We start from the raw sequence: 26,370 nt of genomic DNA, 5'->3' as shown, positions 1-26,370 counted from the left end.
TCAAAGAAGCTTTAGAAGGACATTCAGCATCCAGCCAGCCCAACTCTCCAGAGTCCTGCCCACAGCCTCCCTGGCCGGCCAGCCATCCCTGAACCTCGGCGGAAGGCAGCCCCCGCCCCCCTGGGCGTGGGTGGACAACTCCACCGCAGGGTAGCTGCGCTCACCGGGATCATGATGCTACTTGCTTTTTCTGTACCTAAAATTTGACCCTCTATAAAATGCTCCCTATTGTTCTTAAATCTCACCTCTAGACTCTCCATGAAGAGCTAGCAGGCTCCCTCTTCTGCCCCACAGTCCATCGGCTACCAGCACCAGACTGGGTCCTTGAGTACCATAGAGCTGGGTCTAGGCATGGCAGAGGCCTTCTTAAGTGACACAAAGCAAATGAGTAACCAAATCATGCCTCTGGCAACTGGCAAAATTTCCAATAGAGATCTACCTTACAGCCCCCGGTACTCTCTAATGGTTCTTCCAACTTCGTCCACTCAGCTTCCCCTTGATTGATTTATCAGTACCTTTCCTCTCCTCTCCCCAACACCGACTTTCCCTGTCCCTCACCATTTGTGAAGACAGAGGTTTCTGTTCCTATGTGGAAGATGTGACTGAACAAGCTGATTGGTAAAACTGTTTTTGCTAATTTCATCATACCAGGTAAGGGAGAAGATAGAACTTAATGAAGTGATAAGTACAGAAATACAGCAGTCAGGCAATAGAATTAATAATCATTCTGGTTTGATCCTTTCAAAAGTTCCTATGGGGCTGAACTCAGTGATACCCAACTAGACCATCAAGTTGCTATTTTTGTATCGAGGGAAACAGAAGCTCTTTGGGATAATTCTTTTGCATTCCAGGCTTTCGGTGGGGAAAAAAAAGACACACACTGTACCATTAAGTACTTGAGAGACATGATTTTAGGATGTAACTCAATTATCCAGTGATTAGAAAGAGCCTGGGAGAAATATTTCTATATGTGGGCAGGACCACTGTCAGATTAAAGGTGCAGTAGTTCTAAATGCTGTTTGTTCCAGCCCTGTGTTCCATTGCAACGATGTGAGTGCTTGCCTGTGCTGGTGGATCATTAACAGAGGTTATTGGTCTCCATGGCAAAATCATTGCTCTGAACGTAATCTCATTTATGGAGGGCAAAAAACAAATAAATAAATAAAGGACTTCAGGTCAGGGAGATTGTATAAATGTCCGTCGCCATCAAGGTTCTGCCACATTTGAGAAGCAGAAGCAACTCCAAGGAAACAGCTCACAGGCTGATTTGGTTCTCGGCTCCAAAATACAGACTGACTTGGGGACAATTACGAGGACACTCTGGCCGATAACTTTGAAGAGATCCCGTGAAGGCGACAGTGAGGGGCCTCTGATCGCAGACCTATATTACACTTCCCCAACATGTGTACTGGGGGCTGTGCCAAGTGCCTGGGGGGCACCCTCATCCCCCTTGCCTTGTTTGGCTTTTTGGCTAACATCCTGTTATTTTTTCCTGGAGGAAAAGTGATAGACAACAACGACCACCTTTCTGACGAGGTCTGGTTTTTCGGAGGAATATTAGGAAGCGGGGTGTTGGTGAGTAGGAAAGCCTTAAAACCCTCCCATTGATTTTTGCCGAATCCTTTTAAAATTGGGCACTTTTTGAACAAGAAGATATTTAGTTGCTAACAAGAGCCCAAGCATTGCGTGATGGAAAGTCAGTGCCTTATTTCTTTCCCTTCTCCATTAGGTCCTGACACGGACATGTCCACTAAATTTACTAAGTAATGAATTCCCAAGATTGGGCTGGCAGTTCTCATGGGTCCATTGAATTCCACCAACCAAGCTGAGGGCTACCTAGATTCTATATTCTAACAAGATAGTCCTGGGGGCCGTAGATACACACTTTCTGGCAAACTGACTGACTGAAAACCACCAAGAGAAGCAGGTGTCGGTGGATCCTTCTTCCACTCCTTCACTAATGATCTATTTACCCCTCGTTTCCAGGAGAGTTTAGAGAGACTCACTTTTCCTAACAACTGAGGACAAGTTTCTTATTGCTGTCCTAACCCACCATGTAAATGGAAACTCAGGGTGTCAGATCTTGAAATCTGGCCTCACTGAACTGCAGTTAGGCCTTACGGACCCCACAGAGTCAGTCGTACTCGGCTACTGGTGGAGCTCTGGAAGTTCTCGCCATAGCCTTCAGCACCCGAGTCCCACAGCATGGACGCGGCTCCGCACGCAGCCAGGCAGGCGCAGGCTCTCCCTTCCCGCGTCATACCCCATCTGAGGTGCTTCTCTCGCTGGCAGATGATCTTCCCTGCGCTGGTGTTCTTGGGCCTGAAGAACAATGACTGCTGTGGGTGCTGTGGCAACGAGAGCTGTGGGAAGCGCTTCGCGGTAAGTTACCCGGCGGCGCCGCTGCAAGTGACTCCCGGGTGCACTGGCCCCTTGTGCGGGGCACTGTGGGGATGGGGCCGAGTCACGGGCCCCAGGCAGTCACCAGCTCTGGAGGCAGCTGGGGCATGGATAAATAGGGACGTCTTGCTGGTGCAAAGTAACAATAATAATAAAATTTAAACTACCATAGCCCTGATACTTACAGGGTGTATCATTATAGCTTTTGCAAACCGGCAGGGACATCAGCGCTGGAAAACCGGGAGTGGTGCCATGTAAAGGAGGCAGGCATGGAAGGCAGGGATGGGGGCTGCAGCTCTCCCTCTGTCACTGAGAGGCCTTGAGACCCTGGGCAAGTCATTTCCCTTCTCTGGCCCTGCGTTGTCTCATCTGTAAAGGGAGTGGAGGGGGGGGCAGCATGACAGATGCTACCAGCCCCTCCCCAAGAGTCCCCTAAATTCCCCATTCACCCCACGGCCAGCTTCACTGTCAAGGTGCCCAGATTTTGCCTCAGGACTTCTGTTTCTTGTTTCAAGCATCTTTTAGTAGGTGAGCTAGAGAGATTTGGCATCACCACGCCAGCCTGGGAAGTGGGGTCGGGTCCCATTTCTGCACCTGGGCAAGTCACTGTACTGCCCTCTGCCTCCCTTTTACCCATCTGTAAAATGAAGAAGTTGAATTAGATCAGAATTTCCCAAATATGGGACAAGCTCTGCTGGCCCACAGGTGTGCTGTATCTGTGAATAACATAGAAAGTCATTCCCCTGTCAATTCTCCTTCAATCCTTTTGATTTTATCAAGAGAAACTCAAATTTTGATGGAAATAAGTCTTTACCATCCCAAATCCCTCAAACTCTCCCTTTCTAACAAAGGGAGAACATGTTTCAGGCTCCAGGAACGCAAGCAACATTAACTAAAAATTCAATAGTACTGTATTATCTTTGTTAATGATTCTAGCTCTCCACTCATAGTGGTGATATAAATGAATAAAATAGAGAGTTGACTTAAAGAAAAATATTAAGAGTTTGGGTACACTGATAGGGCAAAAATGAAGAAGGCTGAACTGGAATTCCTGGCTGGCTGATGAATAAGGCTGGTTCTTGCTCTAAATTCCCCAAGGCTCAACTGTCCATCTAGGAGATTTGTGAAACTCAATGATGAATTATACAAGCTTACCTTAACTTCTAAAGGAAAAGGTGTAGCCGTATGTTCCGAAATAGAATCATTTCTAACATTTCTTTCCCATTATTTGCTCATTTGTTCAATCAAAAAATATTTGTTCAATCAAAACATATTTATTGAGCACCTATGAAGGGTTGAAGCTAGGGCACTGGGCATACGATTATAGTTTTTTACGTGCAAAGATCATTCAAAGAGAATGTTCTTACCTTCTTAACACCATCATGAGTCCCAAGTAAGGACTGATCATTTTTTTTAGCATTGATTATTATAACATTTAAAAGCAAAGAGATGTAAAAATTAACCACAATTGGGGTGCTTGGGTGGCTCAGTCGTTAGGCGTCTGCCTTGGGCTCAGGTTGTGATCCCAGGGTCCTGGGATCCAGCCCCGCATCGGGCTCCCTGCTCCGCGGGAAGCCTGCTTCTCCCTCTCCCACTCCCCTTGCTTGTGTTCCTGCTCTCGCTGTCTCTGTCTCTGTCAAATGAATAAATAAAATCTTTAAAAAAAATTAACCACAATTTATTTGATATAGTTATATAACATGTGTTTTATATATGGTATTTTTATATAATTAATTATAAAGGAAAGAAAGACATCTATAACTCATTTGTCCTTTGAAATATAATCCTGTTTTCTCCTTTTGGAGAATACGTTGAAGATGAGAATTTGAAAAAAAATTGGCAATCAAGGAATTGGATGAAAAGGAAAATAAGTCATTGCCTAGAAATCTAACAGCTCCGGGGCGCCTGGGTGGCTCAGTTGGTTAACTGTCTGCCTTCGCCTCAGGTCATGATCCCGGGGTCCTGGGATGGAGCCCCATGTCGGGCTCCCTACTCCGTGGGGAGCCTGTTTCTCCCTCTCCCTCTGCCTGCTACCTCCCCCACTAGTGCTTTCTCTCTCTCTGGTGCTGAGTAGAAGGCTCAGAATTAAAACAAGGGGTTTTGTTTGCTTTTTTTTGTTTTTGTTTTTAGGTTTATACATAACCACAAGGAAAAGTGAAATCATATTCAAAGTATTGTACATAACTTGTTTTTTAATTAGATTTAAGTGAGGTTCCAAGACAGAAAAGTCGTGTTTTTTTCAAGCACAGTTGAGTTCATAAAATCTGAAACAAAATCTGAATCTGCCCACTTCCAGTTGTCTGTCTGGGCTCCCTAACCCCCCATGTAGGATGTGCCCTTGGCTTGGGTTGAGGATCACTCCTCCAAATGACTGGCTTTTGGGCACAGGGGCAGTGCCCATCAAAGGACCAGCTCTGCCAGACTGTAAGACAAGGCAAACAGCCATAGCCACCCAGGGACAGCCACGCTCTAGGAGGCCAGTGGAATGTCTTGGTTTGGGTTTGGTTCTTAATCAGCTGTCAACTTTAAAAAATAGAGAGATTTTACAGAAGTATTCTTTTCCAAAAAATTAAAAATTGACCTGGGCCTGCATTTTGACACAATGATGGCCTGCAGTGGGCACGGCTGAGCACTTCATTCTGGGTCCCTGCCCTGTCCCTAAGAGCCACTGAGCTCATGCTCCTGCTGCAGGGCTCTGTTTGCTTAACGTTCTGAAGCTCTGGAGCACTAAGCAATCATCATTTTTAAAGAAAGGAATCCACAAACATTTTGTCAGACAAAAAGGAAGAAGCTGCAGCATATTTCGATCAGTACTCTAATGCTGAAGATTCGGATTATTTTTCCAAAGGCTTGTGGCTTTCCTGTCCTGGTGCTTAAAGAACACTGGGCTTCTGTGGAACACTGTTTAGAAAATCCAGCTGGGTACAAATTCCTCTGAGGCAGACACACACGAGGCCAGGGGCTCTGGGGCTATCCACATCCTGTCCCCGTCTCCACAACCTTGCTCTCGTTTGTTTCCTGGCGCCCCCGCCCCCTTCTTTGCTACATGTCTCTCAGGAATACTTTTCAGAAGTCACCTGCATCATTCTCTTCCCTTTCCCTGGGTGTAAAACCAGGGCATAATGATCGATAGTAGAAGCAGGATACGGTGGTTGTAAAGGTAAAGCAAGACAATGAGCTGGAAAAAATCTCGAGTTCACCTAACCGGTAGTTTCATGGTCAAACTAGAAGATGGAGGCCAGCTCTCCTCTGAGGTAGAGCAAGCCAGAAGTCCAGCCCCGAGGTCTGCGCTCTTTTAAATAAATTGAGCTACATGAGGGGTGCCTGGGCGGCTCAGTCAAACGTCTGCCTTCAGCTCAGGTCGTGATCGCGGAGTCTGGGGATGGAGTCCCGCATCAGAGGGGAGACTGCTTATCCCTCCGCCCCACCGCTCATACTCTCTCTCTCAAATAAAATCTTAAAAAAAAAAAAAAAATTAAGCTACATGAGAACCGAGAAAGGGGGCAAAAACTGTGAGATGAGAGTGACTTCCGAAATGGGCTTTGAAAACCCAAACCTGGGTTTGTTTTGGGGTCTCAATCTCTTCCTCCCCTAAAAGAGGTTCTCAGTGGCCTCCTGGCAGTTTATCTGTGGCTGGTCAGGGTCTCAGGGCCCCTAATCCTTAAAAAACAAACAAACAGAAAAAACAAAACTCTCTGAGTCCATAGAACAGCTTAATTAATTTTACCCACTCATTCATATTAAGTCTGTGCTTTAATAAGAGCCTTTTGAAGACCTTGGCCTTGACTCAAAGGAGTATCTAATAATAGAACTGAAGGTACATTTAAAAAAAAAAAAAAGAACTGAAGGTACATTGATAAAGGAGTTATTAGGGGCAGGCAGGCATTTCAGTATCCTTAAAGTATATCAGGTAGATAAAGGGGCACCCCACCCACAGGCAGGGCCAGATGGCTGACTGACCTGTTGCCAAGGAGGATCTTGTCACTTCTTTATTTAGTCTATTCAATGGAGAGTCAGCACTTCTTCCGTGCCCGGCTCACCAGTGCCCTCTAGGGACACTTCTGCAGTGAATACTTCTAAGTGGCATTACCTCGGCATTCTTTGGAATGACAGCCAGTTTGAGGAGGATTCAAGAAAGATAGTTCTTTTGAAATAATAGATTATCTTGAGAGAAGAAATAAAATAGGGAATCCTATTTCTTCACTAAATGTTTTTTATGCTTCAAAATCCTCTGCTATGAAATGGATAATGCACGCAGGTCCCTTCATAAGGACAGTCTAAGTGTGGGGGAAGATGATGCAAGCATTAGTGTACCCAGAAGGGGAGAGGAGCACTCAGTGGCTGGGTAGTGAGGACACATAGATCCTCCGTAAATGCTTGTTGAATGAGTGAAGAAAATGAACGCTCACGAGGGATTTCGGGTGATTTCCAAACTTTATCAGGCCCAACTCTCTAACACTAACCCTTTGAGTTAGGCATTAAACTCCCTGTTTTGTAAATAAGGAAACTGAGGTTCATACAAGTTAAGTTTCTGATGGCCACAACCCCCCCACCCCCACCCCAGTCCTCTCCCCTTCCCAAGCCTGGCCAAGGCAGAAAATACAGAACATTAACATCCTAAGAGAAAAAGTGCCTCAGGTCATCTCTGTATATCCCAGAATAATTAAGGAGGAACCTTCACGCCCATCAGAAGTATTTCCCCAACATGTTGCTACTACCCAAGTCTCTAAAAGCTATGTCCTCAAGCCTCCCAGGTGTCTTCCCTTCCCAGGCCCCAGTGCCTCTGCCATCTGATTCAGCCGACCATCTGACCAAGAACACACCGTGGGCAGTGGCAGAGCTGGGGTCCGGTCCCACGTCCTCTGCCTCTAGAACCTGACAGAGAGGAAGGTTTTAAAGCTGACAGATGGTGAATTTGAGGGCATTTTTATCTTCCTTTTCCAGGGAAGTATTTCCAGCATATACATAAACACATTTCTTTAGCAATGTGAACAGAATGTGTGTACAGAGTCGGCCTGTTATTTTTCTGCCCAGTGTTATGTTCTCAGTATTTGTGGAAAGTAAGAGTATGTGAGGATATGATGATAAAAATATTACAATATAATAACAATACTGATAGAGTGAGTGCTTGTTAATGTCATGGGAAATTATCCAAAACTTAGAAGTAGGCAAAAGAAGTTTCTGGGTATCTTATCAGTGAAGTACTAGGCATTATCTAATAGCCGACCCCAACCGGGGGTTATCTGATCTTGTAGAGATGTGTACTTTGGATTCCCTGGTTACTATTGATTAGGGTATCTTACATATTATGATCTCCCTGAGCAAGTACTTATTTTTGAGCCTTATTTTACAGAAGAGGAAATGGAGGTCTTAGAAAGATTAACTTGCTGAGGTCATAAGGGAGGAACAAAGACTCAGACCCAGATCAGTCTACCTGTCACCCGCGCCCTTGACCACTACACAGTAATGCCCCATCTTTACTGTTTATTCATCTAGACCAGGGAAAGCATTACCATAGTACAAAAATGACAGAGGAAGTCTCACATTTGTGAGACTTTACAGTCTCGCAACTCCTCTCTCTAGAGGTTACCTCTAGTCCCAGTTTTGTGTCTCCTGACCTGTTGCCAGAGATTTTCCAGACTTTTGCCTGTTTATTTTAAAATAACACCAATTTAGAGTGTCTACCCTCACATAGTCAACTTGGTCTCAATAACCAGTTTTTTTCCCCAATTAATTAGCATATAGTATATTATTAGTTTCCAGAGGTTCAACAACTTTACTTTCAAATATTTTATTTATTTATTTGTCAGAGAGAGAGAGAGAGAGAGAGAGAGAGAGCACAAACAGGGGAAGCGGCAGGCAGAGGGAGAAGCAGACAACCCACTGAGCAAGGAGCCCGATGTGGGCTTGATCCTAGGACCCTGGGATCATGACCTGAGCCGAAGGCAGACACTTAACCAACTGAGCCACCCAGGCGTCCCAACAAATTTACTTTTAACATGAAAAATTTTTTATCATGAAACCCATGATAAAATTATTCCATAGTGGTTTTAAGACTGATAATATCTCTGAGTAGTGAATTTGATTATGTTTTAAGACTTCTGAATGTGAAATTACTTAAAGCAAAGTGACATAAAATATACTTTGCTTCATGTGGTTCATCCATTCTGGAAAAGTGATGAAAAATCAGTTTGGGTTGTTTTCTTTATTTTAACATAAGGTATTTCAAATTTGGATACAAAATCAGAACATGCCACCTGTAGCTTTCTGAAGTTGTAACCTGATGCCGTGTTTCCTTCAGGTAGTTTTATAAAGAAAACATTATTGATTCAATTGAGAGTCACTGTGTTCCTCCCTTCTATCATATTTCCCTCCTCCCTGAGAGTAACCGTAATCATAAATTCAGTGTGGACTATATCCATGCATTTTTTTTATACTTTTACCACCAAAAATCGGTTTTTCAAATATTCTACACTATGCTGTCCAGTATGGTGTAGCCACTGTTCACATGTGGCCTTTAAGCAGTGGAACGTGGCTAGCCTAAATTAAGGTGTGTCATAAGTAAAGAATACACACCGGATTTCAAAGAATTAGTACAAAAGATGGAAGCTATCTCATTAGTAATTTTTATACTGATTATATATTGATATGATAAATTTTGAATATGTTGAGTTAAAGAAAATATATTAACATTAATCTCAGTGGTTTTGGTTTGGGGGTTTTGTTTGTTTTTGTTTTTCCTTTTTAAATGATAGTTACAGGAAAGTGTTAAATTACATATATGGCTCTCGTTAAAATCCCATTGGACAGTACTGATCTAGAGGGCCTTACAATGGAAGCTCCTCATAAAGGGCATATCATCTAATTGACATTTTATGTTAACCTGGTTTTTCATTTACTCAGACTTGCCTAACACTAAGAATGTGTGCATTTGTACTCACTTTCTGTATCTTTAAATATTTGCCTGCTAACATGTTCCAGGAGTGATATCTAAAATGCTTTACTCAGCTTACACAGCAGGCATAGCATGAGTCAGATTTCTCCTCTCATTACCAGTCAGCAGATGTTGAAATCCTGGGTTGTTTTAGCTGAGGGGACCTTCTAGAACTGCCCTCCCGCCGCCTTCTGTTTACCACAGGAAGCTGAGGCCAGAGAGGTGGGGGCCTCTGTAATGCTGAGGACTAGAACACAGGTCTCTTCAGACTTCCAAATTGTCTTCCTGGAAATGCAATCTTTCTTTTTCATTACAGCAATTTTAGATACTCTTGTATTCTTAGTCAGTAGTTTAGTGATTCCTGACTAAGAGCCCGGAGTGTAAGTTTTCAGTTGCAGTACTAGAATATTCTGGCCATTCCTAGAGTTGTATCGGCTGTGTCTAACTGAGCAGCGATTTGATTGGAGCATGGAGGAAGCTCAGAGACAGGGAACCAGGCAGATAAACTGTCACTAAGAATTAGATCAGCATTTCCCAAAGTATGTTCTTGCAAGAACTCATGGAAAAAAGTTATCGATTCCAATGAGATTGGAAAACTCTGCAAATCACCATATAAACCCAAACATAAGGCAAAACTGAATATAGAACTATCTCTTATTTTCCCATAAAGAAGTTTCAAAAAAAAAAACCTCTTTGACTGACATTAATATACAAACTTTGAATGACATACACATATTTTAATCACATTCTATAAAATTTTAATACATTGATTTTGAAATAAGACTTTTCCCCCACTCATTAAGTTTTAAATCTCTTCATGCTTTTTTGACATCAGTGTCAAATGTTTCCCATAGTACATCTTCTCTTCTCTTCCATTAAGTTTGGATACAACATTTTTGTATTCAGGTATGATGCTGTCAGTGGAAATTTCACTTAGTCACAAATACCAATTCACAAAAGACAAAGGCAGGATTTGAACACTTCTCTTGCAATTATAAGTAATGATCCCCACAATTGTAAACACTAGGTATGCTCATTCAGAACGTCCTTTAAAAGGTTTGTTAACTATAACGTTCAGAACTAGAAATGATGAGGTCAACCTTCCTAGAATAATTAATACATCTGTGTTCAGAAAACTTTTTTAAACAATTCTGTCACCTAACATGAGTTGGGTTGTTTCCGACTAATCTCTTCCCCCTGCAGTACTCAGTTGTTCAAAATAAAGTGTTGGAGGAAGTACCCTATTGCCTGGTAGGTAAAATAAGGAATCAGCTCTAAGGCAATTCCCTCACTTTTCAGGGGTGATCTGAGAGCTAATAAGTTTGTGTATATTCCAGAATACATAGTGTATCCTCTTCTTGGAGGCTCACAGACTTTAGCATGTCACAAAGATTTTTAGGAGTAAAACAGGAATGAAACACATTTAACTTGATATAACCCAGCAATTTCCAAAATCATTCAACTAGACATCCTTTGGAAAAGATAGTGCCTGTTCCAACATGATAAATTGACCAACATTTTCATTTACTTCTGACCTAGATTATATTCACAAATGTTCCTAATGGTGAGAGTGGACTAGAAATAAAAATTAAGGGGAAATTTTAAATAATGAGTAACATGAAACCATCATCTTTGTAAACATCCAGCAAGTAGTTATTCAGTGCCTTAGAAAAGGTAGGAAGAAGAAAAGCCAGATAGCTGATGGTTGGCAGAGCAATGTCCTATCTATCTTCAAATAACTTGTTGTCCATGACTGCAAGGAGCTTATGCTCTGGTTCAGGGGAAGACAGACATAAAAGGCTATACATGAATGTGTCGTGGGCATTGTGCTGTGTTAGAAGTTCATACAGTCCAGAGCACTGGGGGTAAGAGATGAAAGAGAGGTCAGTCAGTTTGCCATAGGAAGTCAGACAAGGCTTCATGAGGCACGTGGGGCAGGGCTCAGCCTTGGAAATTTGCACCAAAAAAACATTAATATATGATATGAAAACAAATAGAGGCTACAGTGGAACTCCATTATTACATAGATTCCAACTGTCCAGGTACTATCTGGTCCTCTCCACCCCAAGTCCACCCCCGCCCCACCCCTTGCCCAAATATATTCTGTGATAAGATTGTTAGTAATACACATAAGGGGGGGGGCGGGAGGAAAGTACCTGCCATTTAACTTAGGTTATCACATCTAATTTTCACAACAGACCTTTGGGCAGGCTTATCATGCCCATTTTATAGATAAGAAACTAGAATTCTGACCACGCATCCCTTATGCAGAGTCATCACACAGAGAAAAGCTGCAAAGCTGTGATTGGAGCCTGGGCCTGCCAACGTTTAAACTTCTGTGCTTTGCACTACACCATCATGTGACCAGTGTAAGAGAAGTGGTCACCTTCCACCTCCATTTCCAAAATTATTAATTTGTTTCCATGCTACTCTTTAATGACTACTTAGACTGGACATTGCATTTCTGAGCCTGATGGTTTTCCTCAATAGGAGGGAGTTAGCCTGGATGGGCTTTAGGATTTTTCCTGCCTTTCATATTCTATAATTCTATTTTGCTTTTATAATTACAAAAAGAAAGATGCTAGTGCCATCTATGTCTAACTAATTCATCCCTGTCGTATAAAAATATTTAAAAGAACTTTAATTTGGGGGCCTGTTTAACCCAAAGAAGAGGAAACTTTCAGAGGGTAGAAGGAGTGGAGAGATGTAACATATAAAATATGTGTATATGAAATATAAAATATCCTCACCTATTTTAAAGGCTGCTACCACATGAAAGAGAACTTGGGCTTAATCTCTTTGACCCTGAGAAATGGAACTGGGACCAGTAGAAGAATTCCAGGACCTCTGCTCTTTCTCATGAGCCGAACCTGCCGGCCACATGGGACCCTGCCGTGGCTTAGCTTAAGCGAGGTGACTAGACCAGAAAGCTTTTAAGATCATTTCCAATTCTAAGATTCTTTGATGCTGTAAGAGGCTGGCCTTTGAGGGCCCCTGGGTGGCTCAGTTGGTTAAGCGTCTGCCTTCGGCTCGGGTCATGCTCCCAGGGTCCTGGGATCGAGACCTGCCTGCATCAGGCTCCTTGCTCTGTGGGGAGCCTGCTTCTCCCTCTCCCTCTACTGCTCCCCCCGCTTGTGCTCTCTCTCTGTCTGTCAAATAAATAAATGAATGAAATCTTTTTTTTTTAAGAGTTTATTTTATTTGACAGAGACACAGCGAGAGAGGAAAACACAAGCAGGGGGAGTGGGAGAGGGAGAAGCAGGCTTCCCGCGGAGAAGAGAGCCCGATGCGGGGCTCGATCCCAGGACCCCGGGACCATGACCTGAGCCGAAGGCAGATGCTTAATGACTGAGCCACCCAGGTGCCCAAATAAATAAAATCTTAAAAAAAAAAAATCTGCTTAAATAGGCTGATCTCTCATATTAGCCCTGAGAAGGAGGGAGACTAGGAGGAGAGTCTTTTCTTAACAAGGTTAAAAACCATGGTTCAAAGGGATCAACCAGTTACTAGCACTTCAGTCATCAATGAATAAGTAAGAAAAGATATGGGGATGCGGGAGAAGAAGGGAACACAAGATACCAAAATTCCATCTGGGAGACCCCACGGGCCCCACCTACTGTGAAGACTGGCCCTTACCCCCTAACTTCCCTGGAGTCCCCATGTTCAACAAGAGCCAGTGAGGTGTGCTGGGGGTAACCTCGGGAACACTTAAGAACCTATCTCTCTCCTTCTCTTTCAGATGTTCACCTCCACAATATTTGCTGTGATTGGATTCTTGGGTGCTGGATACTCATTTGTCACCTCGGCCATCTCAATCAACAAGGGTCCTAAGTGTCTCATGGACAATAGCACGTGGGGCTACCCCTTCCAGGAAGGGTAAGGTACATCCTGCAATGCCCCATGTCCCCACAAGGGGCATGGGCAGGTAAATGGCCCAAGGGGGATCCTGCACAAGTCCTGTCACCTTCATTTGAAAAGTCTCAGGCTCACTGCTTCTCTGAGGCAGAACTGGAGTGTGGGTGGAGTGAAGTTGCCCAAGATCTCACTTCTAATTGTGCTTTTGACAGACACCAGGAGAAATAACAAGAGAACGTGTTTCAGCTAGCCTGGGAGAAGGAGATTTGCTGTCCCATTCCTGACACCCAAACATTTATGAGCAGCAACACAAGGCAACTAAAATTATTAGTAAACAGAAAGTGGTGGCGTCCATTAAAAATCTTAGGATAGAAAACGAGAATTACTACTCAGTAACAGGGCTCAAAGGCTTTCGCTAATACCCCAAATGCTCTATGACTAACAATCTTTATTTTTTTTTAGTTTGATAAGCTTTTTTTAATTTTATTATGTTATGTTAATCTTTTAAGGTGAGCATTTATGGAAAATGACACTGAAGATACTGTAGCTTCTTCATGAGAGTTAATGTCAATAGAAATCATTAAAATAACACTTCGTGTTTTCATGGAACTTTGTAGTTGATAAAGAACTTCTTTCCCCCACAAATTTATAATTTAATCCCCACAGCAACCCCAAGAGGTCGTTACTCCCTGCCAAGGCAAGCTTACTAATTTCACCTTGCTCAAACTTACATGGCTAGGTGAGGGCAGAGGCAGGGCTCAAACTCCTGTCTTCTGACTTTGAGGTCTAGTCTTTCTACATTACATATCCTTCGGCCCACAGACTGCACCGTCCAGTGCAGCAGCCAGTAGTTGGATGTACCTGTTCAAACTTAAATTCATTTACATGAAATAAAGGTAGAAATTCCGCAATCGCACTAGCCAAATTTCGAGTACCAGCAGCTACATGTGTCTAGTAGCAACTGCATTGACACTCATATATACAGGACATTTCCGTCGTCACGGACGGTCTGTGAGGCAGTGCTGCACCAGCCTCCGACCTCCAGGAGGGCTTGGGACAATTTCTGTTTTGTTCATCGCTGCCTGGCACAGTGACTGACATGCTGAGGTGGTCAGGAAACGCGGTTGTGGGGTCCTCCTACACGGGGAGGATGGGTCCATGCCTAAAGAAATCGGAACACCAATTTATGAACTCTATGTATTAATTTACAACGAGAGTCTAAAGAACCTCAAGAGCAGGCTTCCGATGGGGAGCTGGAGGGCGCTGGTTCTGTGACGATACGGGTCACAAGGGTTTCACATAAGAGAGCATCCCTACCATACTCTAGAGTTAAACAGTGGTGCAGGCCTCTAGTGTCCTCATCACATGCAGGGATTCCCAAAGGTATTGATCATATTGTGGAAAAGCCCCCCTTTTCTTGCAGAGGACTGTTGGAAATGTCCAACGGCCATGGGGTTGGCCTGCATGAGCATAGAAATCAGACACCAGACTCATTTCTTGAGGTTCCTCCCCTGATAGCTCACTCTCTCCCTCCATAGGGGTATGTTTATGAAACTCCAGATTGTCTCCTTTCAAGACCCTCCTCTCCCCATATCTCCATCCACAGCCTCAGTGCCGTATTAAACATGCTTTTCTATTTATTGTTACGTGAATGCCGAACGTAAAATCAATTAAAATAAGTCTATGTCCAAAACAAAGGAGGGAGAAAGGAAACACAGCACTGGCCCTACAGCCCTATAGTACCACCCCAAGGCAGCACAATGGCCTTAGGCCCTCACACCCTCCGGAGGCACAGCCACTCCCTGCTTGGGAGGGAATGGGACGGATGCCCAAGGTCAGGAGAATGACAGCTGGTCTGTGGGCCACTGCAGGAAATGCCAGTGTGCGGGAAGGACAGGAAAGTACTTTTCAAAATCCTCTGTCCTTCTGGTGAAACGAGTTTTCATGCACATCCCTGCCATCTATTGCACGTTACTCTGTGATGGATGCTTTCCTGTATGTTACCGTGTCTTCTCCTCCCAACTGACCCGCTCATGAACTGGTATCAGATCACTGAGGTTTAATAATAAAAATGGAGTAGAGTCGATGTGGCAGGCAAGCAGGGGCATTTCAGAATTCTCCACCCTCCTCTGTGCACGGCAGGGCTTTGATAATTATCTGAGAGGGGAGAAGTTTGCATACCACGAGGTCTGCATTGGGGCTTCAAACTATAATGTGATTAAATATCACTGGGTAGGGGTTTATTACAAAGCCATGGATACTACACTTTCCAGGTGATTTATAGGATATTTAGGAGTGATTTTGACTATCCACGGTTGGGTTTTTTATCCTCATGTCCTGACTTTGGAATTTAATCCCACAGAAGTTGCAAGTCCTCCCTCTGTACAAGGCTGGAAAGATGCCACAATTGGCACAGGAAGGGCTTTCGGGGGGGGGGGGTGTCTAGGTGGAGCGTGTCACACTGCATTCTCTGCCACCTGGCAGGCTTTCTTCAGCATTCCATTGTCTCCCACATCCTGTGTCCTATCTTCTGGGGCACGGACTCACATCCCTTTACGACCTTATCTCCCACGCCAGCTCCAAACCTTCCCTCGGCCTGCAGGGGCTCATCTTGAGTTTCTTATGACAATAACTGACCCTCTGTCACTTGGTGTTTTTTGGTTAACAAAGTGCTTTCACCCACATGTTTCATTCAATCCTTACAAAAAGCCTGTGGGATTAACTCTTCTTCAGAGGGAAGATAGCTGAGCCCAGAGAGGACAAGAGGCTTGCCCGGAGACAGGCTGTTCCTTAATGACGGAAGCTCAGCTCCAATCTTTCTGAGTCCAAGTCACACTGTCTTTTCTAGAACACAAGTGACATTGATTTGCACTATCTGCTTTTTGCAGAGATTATAGATTCCATGTAGCATAGCTCAGGGGCCTCTGCCTCCGTGGCTACTTCTTATCCAGAAGATTCCAGGGCATGAGCCCTGCAGCAGATGCTATTATAGCTGCAGACCTGACACACATGCACAGTTACCAGTGAGGAGCACGGAGTAATCACTTGCATGTTGGGGCCGCAACGAAAGGACCCAGGACAGCTGTCACTCTTTCCTTATCACCAAAGGGCAGTGGCAGCCACTACCACCCCTACCTTCCCTTCTACCTTCCTTCCTTCCTTTTCTTTCTTTCCTTTTCTTTTTCTTTCTTTCTTTCTTTCTTTCTTTCTTTCTTTCTTTCTTTCTTTCTTTCTTTCTTTCTTTCTTTCTTTCTTTCTTTCTTTCTTTCTTTCTTTCTTTCTTTCCTTTCTTTCTTCTTTCTTTTTCTTCTTTCTTTCTTTCTTTCTTTCTTTTTCTTTCTTTCTTTCTTTTCTTCTTTCCTTCCTTCCTTCCTTCTTTTCCTTTCCCTTTCCTTTCCTTTCCTTTCCTTTCCTTTCCTTTCCTTTCCTTTCCTTTCCTTTCTTCCTTTCCTTTCCTTTCCTCTCTCTTTCTTTCTTTTTCTCTCCTCCTCCCCCACTTCCCCTTCCTCTTTCTCCTTCTCCATGTTTAGGGGCTAAGTGGTTTTGCATGCATTATCTCACTTAATCTTCATAACAAATCTGAGGAGAATTCTTATCCCTGGAGTAGAAAAAATGAAATTCAAAAAGGTTAAGTGGCCCAGGGCTCCATAGCTAGTCATCAGTAGAAGGAGAATTTAAAAAGCAAATACTTGGCCGGTATGCTACTTTATGCTGAGGGGTGTCCCAGACATGGAGCAGGGAAGGAGAGACGTGTGGCCCCTGCCCCAGTGAGCACAGGGCTAGTTAGGGGGCCCACACCGGCCAGACCCTCACAGTGCAGAGAGGGATGAGAGTGCGAGGGAAACTTTTCTGAGGAGGTGACAAGGGCCGGTTTGGAGAGATGAGCAAAGGTGCACCTTAAGAGAAGGAGGAGAAGCACATTTCAGGCAGAGAGAAGAGCAGGTCCTGAAACAATCACAGGGCAGGCTGACATGCTCAGAGAATGTGCCATCACTGTGAGTCTGAAGCTCAGACTGAACATGGCGGAGAACAACAGAAGGGGACACCACAGGGGGGTACAATGGACAGGCAGGCCAGAACTTTGGGACCTCAGGGACCAGCAGAGGACTTCAAGCAGGACATGCCACCACCACTTGGGGTTTCTAGGACGATCGTGATGACAGTGATATGGAGGATGAACAAGGGCCCAGTACCGAAGAGAGAAAAGTAGGAGGTTGGAGTAGTAATCCGGATAAGATTATAAACACCTGCAAGGCAGTGGAACTGGGGCTCAAAAGAAGGACATAGATTTCAGAGACCATCTGGGATGAAATCATCAGGATGAGGTATGAGGAGACAGCACAGAGGTTTTTAAGGTGGACTCTGAGATTTCCAACCTGGGGCACAAAATTCAGGACTCTTCAATGCCATGCCATAGAATGTAGCCTGTTGTTTTTGTTTTTGTTTTTTTTCCTTCGGAAATGATGTTTGTTAGCAATCATATTAAAAGAGCAAAGACAGTTAACTTTTTCTGTCATGAGAACCATACTCAAGAAGCATTCTAGAAGGAAAAAGAAACCTAGGACATTTTGAGATACACCCTCCTGGCTTCCTTTGAAGTAGGACCTCCTCCCATCCAAGGTCTTCCTTCCTGAGACAATCGGCTACCTCTGCCTTGACCCTGAGCTGCTGAAAGGGAAGCAGCTTGCACAGGGCATGGGGGCAGCTACAGGAGAGAGAGCCAGAGGAAAGGCCAAGGACGGGTAGCAGTGGGGGAGGGACAAGGGACATAGCCAAGCACAGTACTCCCCGGTCAGGCTGCAACGCTCCCTGCTCGCCGGGGAAGGTGAGGTGAGGCGAGCTCTCTCACACCAAAACGTGGAAGTGAATACAATAAATGTTCAGCCTGGACTTTCAGTTGAGACCATCTGCATTTGTACTTCAAAGGTTACTCATCAGCAAGGAACTCCCTGAGCTGCTCTTGAACACATTCCCTAGAGTCGAAAGCCACACAATGTTCCGTGGAGCAGGCAACACTCAGGGATGTTAAAGCAGCTTTGCCCTTGGCCTGACTGGACTTGGAAACCAGTCCCACCTCTGCCACATACCAGTGGTGTGATCTTCGGCAATGCATGAATCTTCTCAGCTCTTCCTCGGTCAGGGGGGTGCGGGGGGTAACGGCAAGCTCTACTTCACAGGTGCAGGCAAGAATGAAATAACCTGATGTCCAGAAAGCACTTGGCACAATTGCTGCCACTTGCTGTTTGCTAAACATTCAGCCTTATTATTCATTTTCATGAATAGAACTCATGACTGTGAACAGAATTCATTATTATGCATTAGAACTTTCTGAAATGTTATGCTTTTATAATGATTTTGTGCTTTAATTTCTAACCAGCCACATGAAGGTTCAAAGAGAATATTCTCTTTACCATGGTATAGGTAAATCTTAATTGACATGCTATTATAAATATATTGTGTAAATCCAATTTCACAAATAAATCATACTGCAAATATACGGAAGCGATATAATTACTCAAGCAGAGGGGGTTTGTGTAATGATGAAGAACATTGGCTGTGGAGTCACACCCAAGATCAAATTCCGGCACCTCCATTTACTAGACCCAAGTTCTTAATCTGTGTATGTTTGTTCATTCAGTGAATATTTCATGAAGGCTACTCTATGCCTGGCACTGTTCCAGTAAAATAGCCTCTCCTTGCAGGATTGGGGAAGATGCTGTGGAGCAGCTAGCCCAGGGCCCAGCACGTGGGCAGGACCAGGACATGATAGCTGCTGGTGGTGACGGATGACTCCCTGTGCTAGAGCCGGGGGCAGACTTAGGAGACATGGTCTCTGCTCCTGTGGGTGTATGGTCCTGGAAAGAAGACAGGTGCACAGACAGACAATGGCAGCACAGGGTCTTGGGGGTTCTCTGTTCCAGAGGGACACGGAGTGCTGAGAAACGCAGGAAGGCTACCAAAGCCAGCGAAGGGCAGGAGGAGCATCAGCGAGTCTGTTCTGGAGGCCGCGGCCGCTGAATAAGGCAGGCAGAGCACACCGGGCGACGCATTTGGGGTCCCCGTTCCTTCCATCCACTACCTTTGTTGCTTGCGAGAAGTGAGTTTCAGGAAATCCATCGCTTTCTATCAGGATGTGGATGGGATTGCTGCAGCTCGGGTGGAAATGCCCTTCCCAATAATGAGATGCTTGAAAACTCCAGTTAAGTGGCTTTAAACTGCCTCGGCTCTCCTTGCTACACAGAATGCAGAAACATGATTAGCAACTGGGGCCATGAAAAATTAGGGCCCCCTCTCTCCTGGGGTTGGAGAGTTGCACCCAGCAGTCATTGCCAGCATCTGAGACTCGGAGCCTGAGAGTCTGGGAGGAGAGTAGAAGGGTCTGGAAGGGGTATTCGTGGTGGCTTGTGGGCGGGGAGGCAGCAGCAGGGGTGGGACTGAGAGGATTTCTTCAGGTACCCAAACTCGACCCTCGCTTTCAAGAGCCCCCATGAGCGTTTTGCCAATCTCACCGCCAGGAGGCGCTGTCGTCCCATCTCTGCAGAGACTCTTGCCGAGGGAAAGAACTGGGCATTGCCAAGTACTTCTTAGAATCTTTGCTTGATAGAATGTGCCTGGAAATTATTGCGCCTTTATGACTGTCTATAATCAAGTTGGAAAATTGTAAAGACAGAAAGGGCTACATAGAAAAATGCAGAACAGAAAGATGAGTTTTTAAAAATAATTAAAAAAGGAAGTTTTATACAATACATAAGGTATATTGTCTTCATGAGTCTTCACAATAGTGAGGTTGTTCTCAGCCCATTTTATAAACGAAGAACTGATGCTAAGGGTGTGGGGGGGTAAGACTTGTATGAGGAATACACAGCTAGTAAGAAGAATGCTTGCATTCGAACCCAGGCCCAACTGAATCCAAAATACCAGCCCGTTCCTTTAGACCACACTGCTCAGATTAAGTAAAATAATAACAATACTAGTGTTTATTGAGCACTTACTACATGCTAGGCGCTGTTCTAAGCACTTCACTAGTATTAATTCATGTGATTGTCACAGCAACCCTATGACTTGATGTTATTCCCACTTTGCAGTAAGGATGCAAGTCCCACAGCTAATGAGCAGCTAGGAAATGTGCAATTATGGAAAGGTAAATCAAAGCTACAAACAATGCAATGTCTTATTTTGAAATCAAGAGCAAAGTGCTCCTTCTTTCTTTTATTCCTTCTGCTCTATTAAACTCCAGGGTATCTTCCATCATTCCAAAGATTTTTGAAAATCTTAATACAGAATGTATTTAAAATGAGTACTGATGCCCTGGAGAATTTGTCAGAAAGAGGAGTCATCAAAAAGATCTGGAAACAATAAGGGAGATGTTATTTTAGTAGCCAGATGGAGTTTCCCACTGAGCCCTTGAAAGGATAGAGGATGCATAAAGGAAGAGGGAGAGACCAATTTGTAGCTCTAAGAATGTGAGAAGAAATTATAATAATCCACAACATTTACCTACTTTACTCTTGTTTCTGTCTTAAAGATAATATACTTCATATTTCTCCTTCAAGACACGATGCCCCTTATATTATAGTGAACTCCTAATATAAATATATATGTATATTATAAATATATTGCAGTTTCTCCTATTTCAAAGTTTTATAAACTATGTATTAAGGCAGCAGATGATTTCTTCCTTTTCTAAGGAAGGAGTTAAGGAATTTTAAGGCAGTAACTAAATCTTTGCCTGTTAACAAAAATACAGTTGAGTCAAATTCACAATTTGGCTAGAATTGGGCCTTTAAAAACTAAGCTATGTGACACAATTATACTTTACATGGCTTCAGAGGGCCACTACACTTGACAGAAAATTTGTCAAAAGTCCAAATGGTCCCTAACAATAGGGAAGATAATGGCCATGAATATTGGTGAGAGTCTGCTCCTGCAGTGTCTTCATTTTCCTGGCCTCATAGTAGATACTGGATTCATCCATTCTTTTGGTCAGCTCACAAAAGTCGCTCTGTCACTTAGTAGCTATGTGACCCAGAGGCAAGTCGCTTAACCTCTCTGTGCCTCTATGTCCTTATTTGTGATATGGAAGAAAAGAACCATAAGGTTTCTATAGGAAAAAATGAGTGGGTATATGTACAACGTTTAGAACAGGGTCTGGCTGGTACAGAGGACATACTTAAAAAAATTTTAGGTGTTGTTTTTAAAATTGTTATTATGGGACATTTTTCTGTTTTTAAGATTTTATTTATTTGAGAGTGAGAATGAGAGAGAGAGAGCATGAGAGGGGGTAGGGTCAGAGGGAGAAGCAGACTCCCTGCTGAGCTGGGAGCCCGATGCGGGACTCAATCCTGGGACTCTGGCATCATGACCTGAGCCTAAGGCAGACGCCCAACCAACTGAGCCACCCAGGCACCTATTATGGGATATTTTTCTCATGGAGCTTATGTTTGGGATGGAAAGTATTGTAAAAGGAAAATCATGACAGTGTCTTTCTAGCCCAGGGTACTGCATACATTTTACAAATGTCTCCTTTCTCAACTCCATGTCCCGGACAGGGATTACCTCAATGATGAGGGCTTATGGAGCAAGTGCCAAGAGCCTGTCGACGTGGTGCCCTGGAATCTGACCCTCTTCTCCATCCTGCTGGCCGTAGGAGGGATCCAGATGCTTCTCTGTGTCATCCAGGTGGTCAACGGCCTCCTGGGAACCTTGTGTGGGGACTGTCAGTGTTGTGGCTGCTGTGGGGTAAGTTGAGGTCCTGGCGCTTTCTTCTCAACGTGCAGGAGGCCAGGGCAGGCCAGGGATGCTGATGGAGAGCGGGTGGGGAGGGTGGCAGCTGTAGAAACCCAGGCTGGAAAGGCCGGGCGGCCCTCTCTATCAGCTCAGGGGAGCGAAGACTTTGTGTGGCCAAGAACCCGGTTCTACTGTCTGTGCGTGTTAATATACACAGGCTGAAGGTGACCAGACTTTTCAGTCTCCCACACAGTTCACCACAGTCCTGGAGGAAGAGGACTCCAAATACATGTAGGCGTTTACAATAACATTTATTATTATTTATATGAAGATCCCCAAGAATTGGGCATTTTTCGTAAGCACATACTGACAACAAATACACGTCATGGTCCAGCCCAAAATATTCTCACTCTTCCCTAAGTAGATCTAGACCATGGGTTAAAGTTGCCAAGAACTGGGCGCCTGGGGGGCTCAATCAGTTAAGCATCGGCCTCTGGCTCAGGTCATGATCCCAGGGCCCTGGGATAGAGCCCCGAGTCCAGTCAGGCTCCCTGCTCAGCGGGGAGTCTGCTTCTCCCTCTCCCTCTGCCTTTCCCTCCAGCTCGTGTGCACGCATGCGTTCTCTCTCTCTCTCTCTCTCAAATAAATAAATAATTAAATAATTAAATAAATAAAGTTGTCAAGAAATACGTGAAACTCATGTCAGGGCATTGTCTTTTCCCTGGCAAAAACCTATATTTTGATGAGATTGCTGATATAGAAGAGAGAAATGGTTCTCAAGTAGGGGGGATAAGAGGAAATCACTGAGGGTTTAGTCTCCAAATGTGATTGTAAATTATCAACTATATAAAAAACAAAAATAAACCTGTGGGCAGTAAGACGGTACAATTATTTCAACTAGTGACCAAGCCAGATCGAGCAATTGTTCAAGCACACATGGAAATATTTAAAAACACAAATTGGTGTGTGAGGAAAAAATTAAATAGAACTCGAGAGCTCCATAAGAAAGAACTATGTAAATAAATATGAACTGTGGTCCATCTACTTAAGATAATATTATGCCCCAATTTTAAACGATTCAAATCATTTTCTCTAAATTTCTAACAAGCATTATATGTATATAGGTCAAAAACTCTGTCTGTGTCAGAAATATACAGGGGTATTCAGTTGGAAAACTGTGTCCTGCCCTGTCTTCTAATCACCCAGTTCCCCAGTGTCCACCTGATTTCTTCTATATCCTCTCAGAGTTATTTTGTTATCATTTTTATTCCCCCTATCTTAAAAATATTTTTAAAACTATAATAATACTGAAAATGCTTATGAGATAGTGTTATTTTTTTTAAAGATTTTATTTATTTATTTGACAGAGAGAGACACAGCAAGAGAGGGAACACAAGCAGGGGGAGTGGGAGAGGGAGAAGCAGGCTTCCTGCTGAGCAGGGAGCCCGATGCGGGGCTCGATCCCAGGACCCTGGGACCATGACCTGAGCCGAAGGCAGACGCTTAACGACTGAGCCACCCAGGCACCCCCAAGAGATCGTGTTATTTTAAAAGAGCAAGATATAGGGCTGCCTGGCTGGCTCAGTTGGAAGAGCATGTGACTCTTCTGGGTTGTAGTTTCAAGCCCCACATTGGGGATAGAGATTACTTAAAAATAAAATCTTTCCAAAAAAGATAAAATAAAAAGAGCAAGATACCAAAAAAAGTATATAGAATAAACATGTATGTACATAAGAAAAGAAACACTATGAGTTAAAAAAAGACCTAAAGGAAATCCTACTCAACTCAAATGATCAGTAAGAAGACTTTGACTTTTTTCCTTCCTTCTAGCTTATATTATTCAAAGAAAAAAAGTTTAACAATCATAGATTTTAAAATATACAAAATATAAATAAAAAGTTCCCCAAATCAAGTGTAAAATGAGTATATTACAAATAAATCTCACTATTGAATTTTTTGTTCTATAAATTTTCTTTTTTCCTCCAAAGATTGATTTATTTATTTTGGGGGGGACAGAGGGAGAGAGAATCTCAAGCAGACTCCATGCTGAGCACTGAGGCGTGACATGGAGCTTGATCTCACGACCCTGAGATCACGACCTGAGCTGAAACCAAGAGTCGGACATTTAACCGACCATGCCATTCAGGCGCCCCGGTGCTATAAATTTTTTTTAAAGATTTTATTTATTTATTTGACAGAGAGAGACACAGTGAGAGAGGGAACACAAGCAGGGGGAGTGTGAGAGGGAGAAGCAGACTCCCCACTGAGCAGGGAGCCCGATGCGGGGCTCGATCCCAGGACCCTGGGATCATGACCTGAGCCGAAGGCAGACGCTTAACGACTGAGCCACCCAGGCGCCCCGGTGCTATAAATTTTCAATTCTATTGTGTTGTATTTAAATGTTTTGGTCTTTAAACACAAACGAGAAGGAAAGAAAACTACCAGTTAGCAATCCATCAAAATTATTTTCACAGTAGCAGTTAAGAATATTGAGCATCTAAATCTTGTAATTCATCCAAAATGAATTCATGCTTGCTAAATCAGCTCATTTCAAATACTTTCATTATTTCTTTTTCTGTCTACACAGAAGAGAATCATATATTTAATTAGGAAGCAAATTTTCATTGCAAGATTTATGACAAATACAGCTGCCTTTTGAATAGAAGATAGTAGTTTATTCAATTTGAGGATTATCTGTAAGTTTTAAAACATACCCATAGGTGCCAGTACATAGAATCTTTTCAGTGAGTGTCATCTATACAGATATTGTAGTTTAGCAATTTTATTTTTTTATTTTTTTAAGATTGTATTTACTTATTAGAGAGAGAAAGCACAAGCAGGGGGAGCAATAGAGGTAGAAGGAGAAGTAGGCTCCATGCTGAGCAAGGAGTCCAATGCTGGGCTCCATCCCAGGACCCTGGGATCATGACCTGAGCCAAAGGCAGTTGCTTAACTGACTGAGCCACCCAGGCGCCCGTGTAGTTTAGCAATTAATGAATAAATCACTTGATAGTCTGAAGACAGTAGAAGGACTCCACAGTTGTCCATGCATGCGAACCGGAGAATCTGAGGATGAATGTACACCTCCTGAATTCCCCTCCCTTCCTCCCTCCCTCCCCTCCTCCCTCCCTTCAGCCCCCCTCCCTCCCTCCCTTCTTCTCCAACTTTTTATTTAGAAAACTTCAAATCTACATAAAATTTAAAGGAACAGTACGAGGAACACCTACATATTTTCACCTAGGATACACAAACTGTTCACATCTGCGCGCTCTCTCTTTCTGAACCATTGGGAAGTAATGTGCAGATAATCATGAAACTTCACTACCAGATATTTCAGTGCCCATGAGAGCTGCATTTTTTAACAATCGGTCTGCTGAGGATTTCTTTCTTGTTGGCGGCTTGCCTCTCCTACAGCTGGTCAGCATCGCGCACCCCCCCCCCCCACTGAGGGACACTGTGGGGGGACTTGGGCTTGCAGCCTAGTTCCACAACCTCCTCGCTGAGTGACCCCAGCAAGCTTCCTCACTTCCCGAGTCTTAGTTACCCCGACAGCCTCTTGCAGACCTTTTCCAGAGAGTGTGCAGAGCCATCACATTCAAGCAGAAAGTATTTACTGAGAGATTCCTGAACCTGGCACAGGCCTTCCATGAGGTAATAGATGGAAACATGCCTTAAATACAAACTATGGGACCTGGGTTGGGTGCCGGCTGTGCAGTCTTGGCCAAGTCCGTTGCACGCAACCGTTTCTTTGTCTGCAGAACGTGGTTGTTAAATCTACTTCCTGAGGTTGCTGCATGTCTAACATGGGGTGATAAATATGCATGCATATCAACAGTTAGAAGGCTCAGCACATTGTACTGATTGTTATTTACTGATAGAAACATTGGTGAGGCAGAGGAGCGTCAAGGAGAGGAGCGACGAGCACAGTCTCCGAGGTCAACCTCCCTGGGTTCAAATTCTCGCTCCTCTACTTATTAGTTGTGACTTTGTATACATCACTTGAGTTCTGTGCCTCTTATCAAAAAATGTTTTAATAATATATGATGCGGGGCACCTGGGTGGCTCAGTCGGTTAGGTGTCTGCCTTCAGCTCAGGTCATGATTCCGGGCTCCTGGGATCAAGTCTGCCTCAGTGGGGAGTCTCCTTCTCCCTCTGCCGCCTCCCCCCCCACTCATGCTCTCTCTCAAATAAATAAAAATCTTAAAAATAATAATAAATGATGCAAAATAAAATGAAGCCTGTAACCTAAACACAGGTAAGTGATGGATGAAAGATCTGAAACAGTCAGAAAAGTATTGAAAATATTCAATAGGTAACCAATATGGGGCAGGAGTAATCACGAAGAAGAGGGGTGATGGGGAGGGAGAAGGGAAGGAGAGAAGCAAAAAAAAAAAAAAAAAAAGAATGATGTCATAATTAACTTTTCTACCTTCTAGGGAGACGGACCAGTTTAA

The 26,370-nt window shown here is 43.8% G+C and overlaps 1 protein-coding gene across 1 annotated transcript; it reads left to right on the top strand.

The window, feature by feature from the left end:
* The first annotated feature begins 1,401 nt into the window (after positions 1-1,401).
* On the top strand, positions 1,402-26,370 carry TM4SF4 (transmembrane 4 L six family member 4). Its single transcript, XM_028103168.2, has 5 exons — positions 1,402-1,575; positions 2,293-2,382; positions 13,074-13,210; positions 21,739-21,928; positions 26,353-26,370. The coding sequence occupies exons 1-5, from the start codon at positions 1,402-1,404 to the stop codon at positions 26,368-26,370; spliced, it is 609 nt and encodes a 202-aa protein (XP_027958969.1).

This window comes from Eumetopias jubatus, unplaced genomic scaffold, assembly GCF_037043125.1.
Source record: "Eumetopias jubatus isolate StellerSeaLion01/CBP00866 unplaced genomic scaffold, mEumJub1_p1.0 scaffold_1, whole genome shotgun sequence".
NCBI lineage: Eukaryota > Metazoa > Chordata > Mammalia > Carnivora > Otariidae > Eumetopias > Eumetopias jubatus.
The sequence above is the reverse complement of the archived record's forward strand: the minus strand, read 5'-3'. Positions and strand labels throughout refer to the sequence as shown.

What these genes read in the sequence shown, in the direction of transcription:
- TM4SF4 (XM_028103168.2), top strand. Translation starts at nt 1,402, where the DNA reads ATGTGTACTGGGGGCTGTGCCAAGTGCCTGGGGGGCACCCTCATCCCC. An exon ending in TATTAGGAAGCGGGGTGTTG is followed by an intron (nt 1,576 to 2,292) that starts GTGAGTAGGAAA and finishes TCTCGCTGGCAG; the next exon opens with ATGATCTTCCCTGCGCTGGT. An exon ending in GGCTACCCCTTCCAGGAAGG is followed by an intron (nt 13,211 to 21,738) that starts GTAAGGTACATC and finishes TGTCCCGGACAG; the next exon opens with GGATTACCTCAATGATGAGG.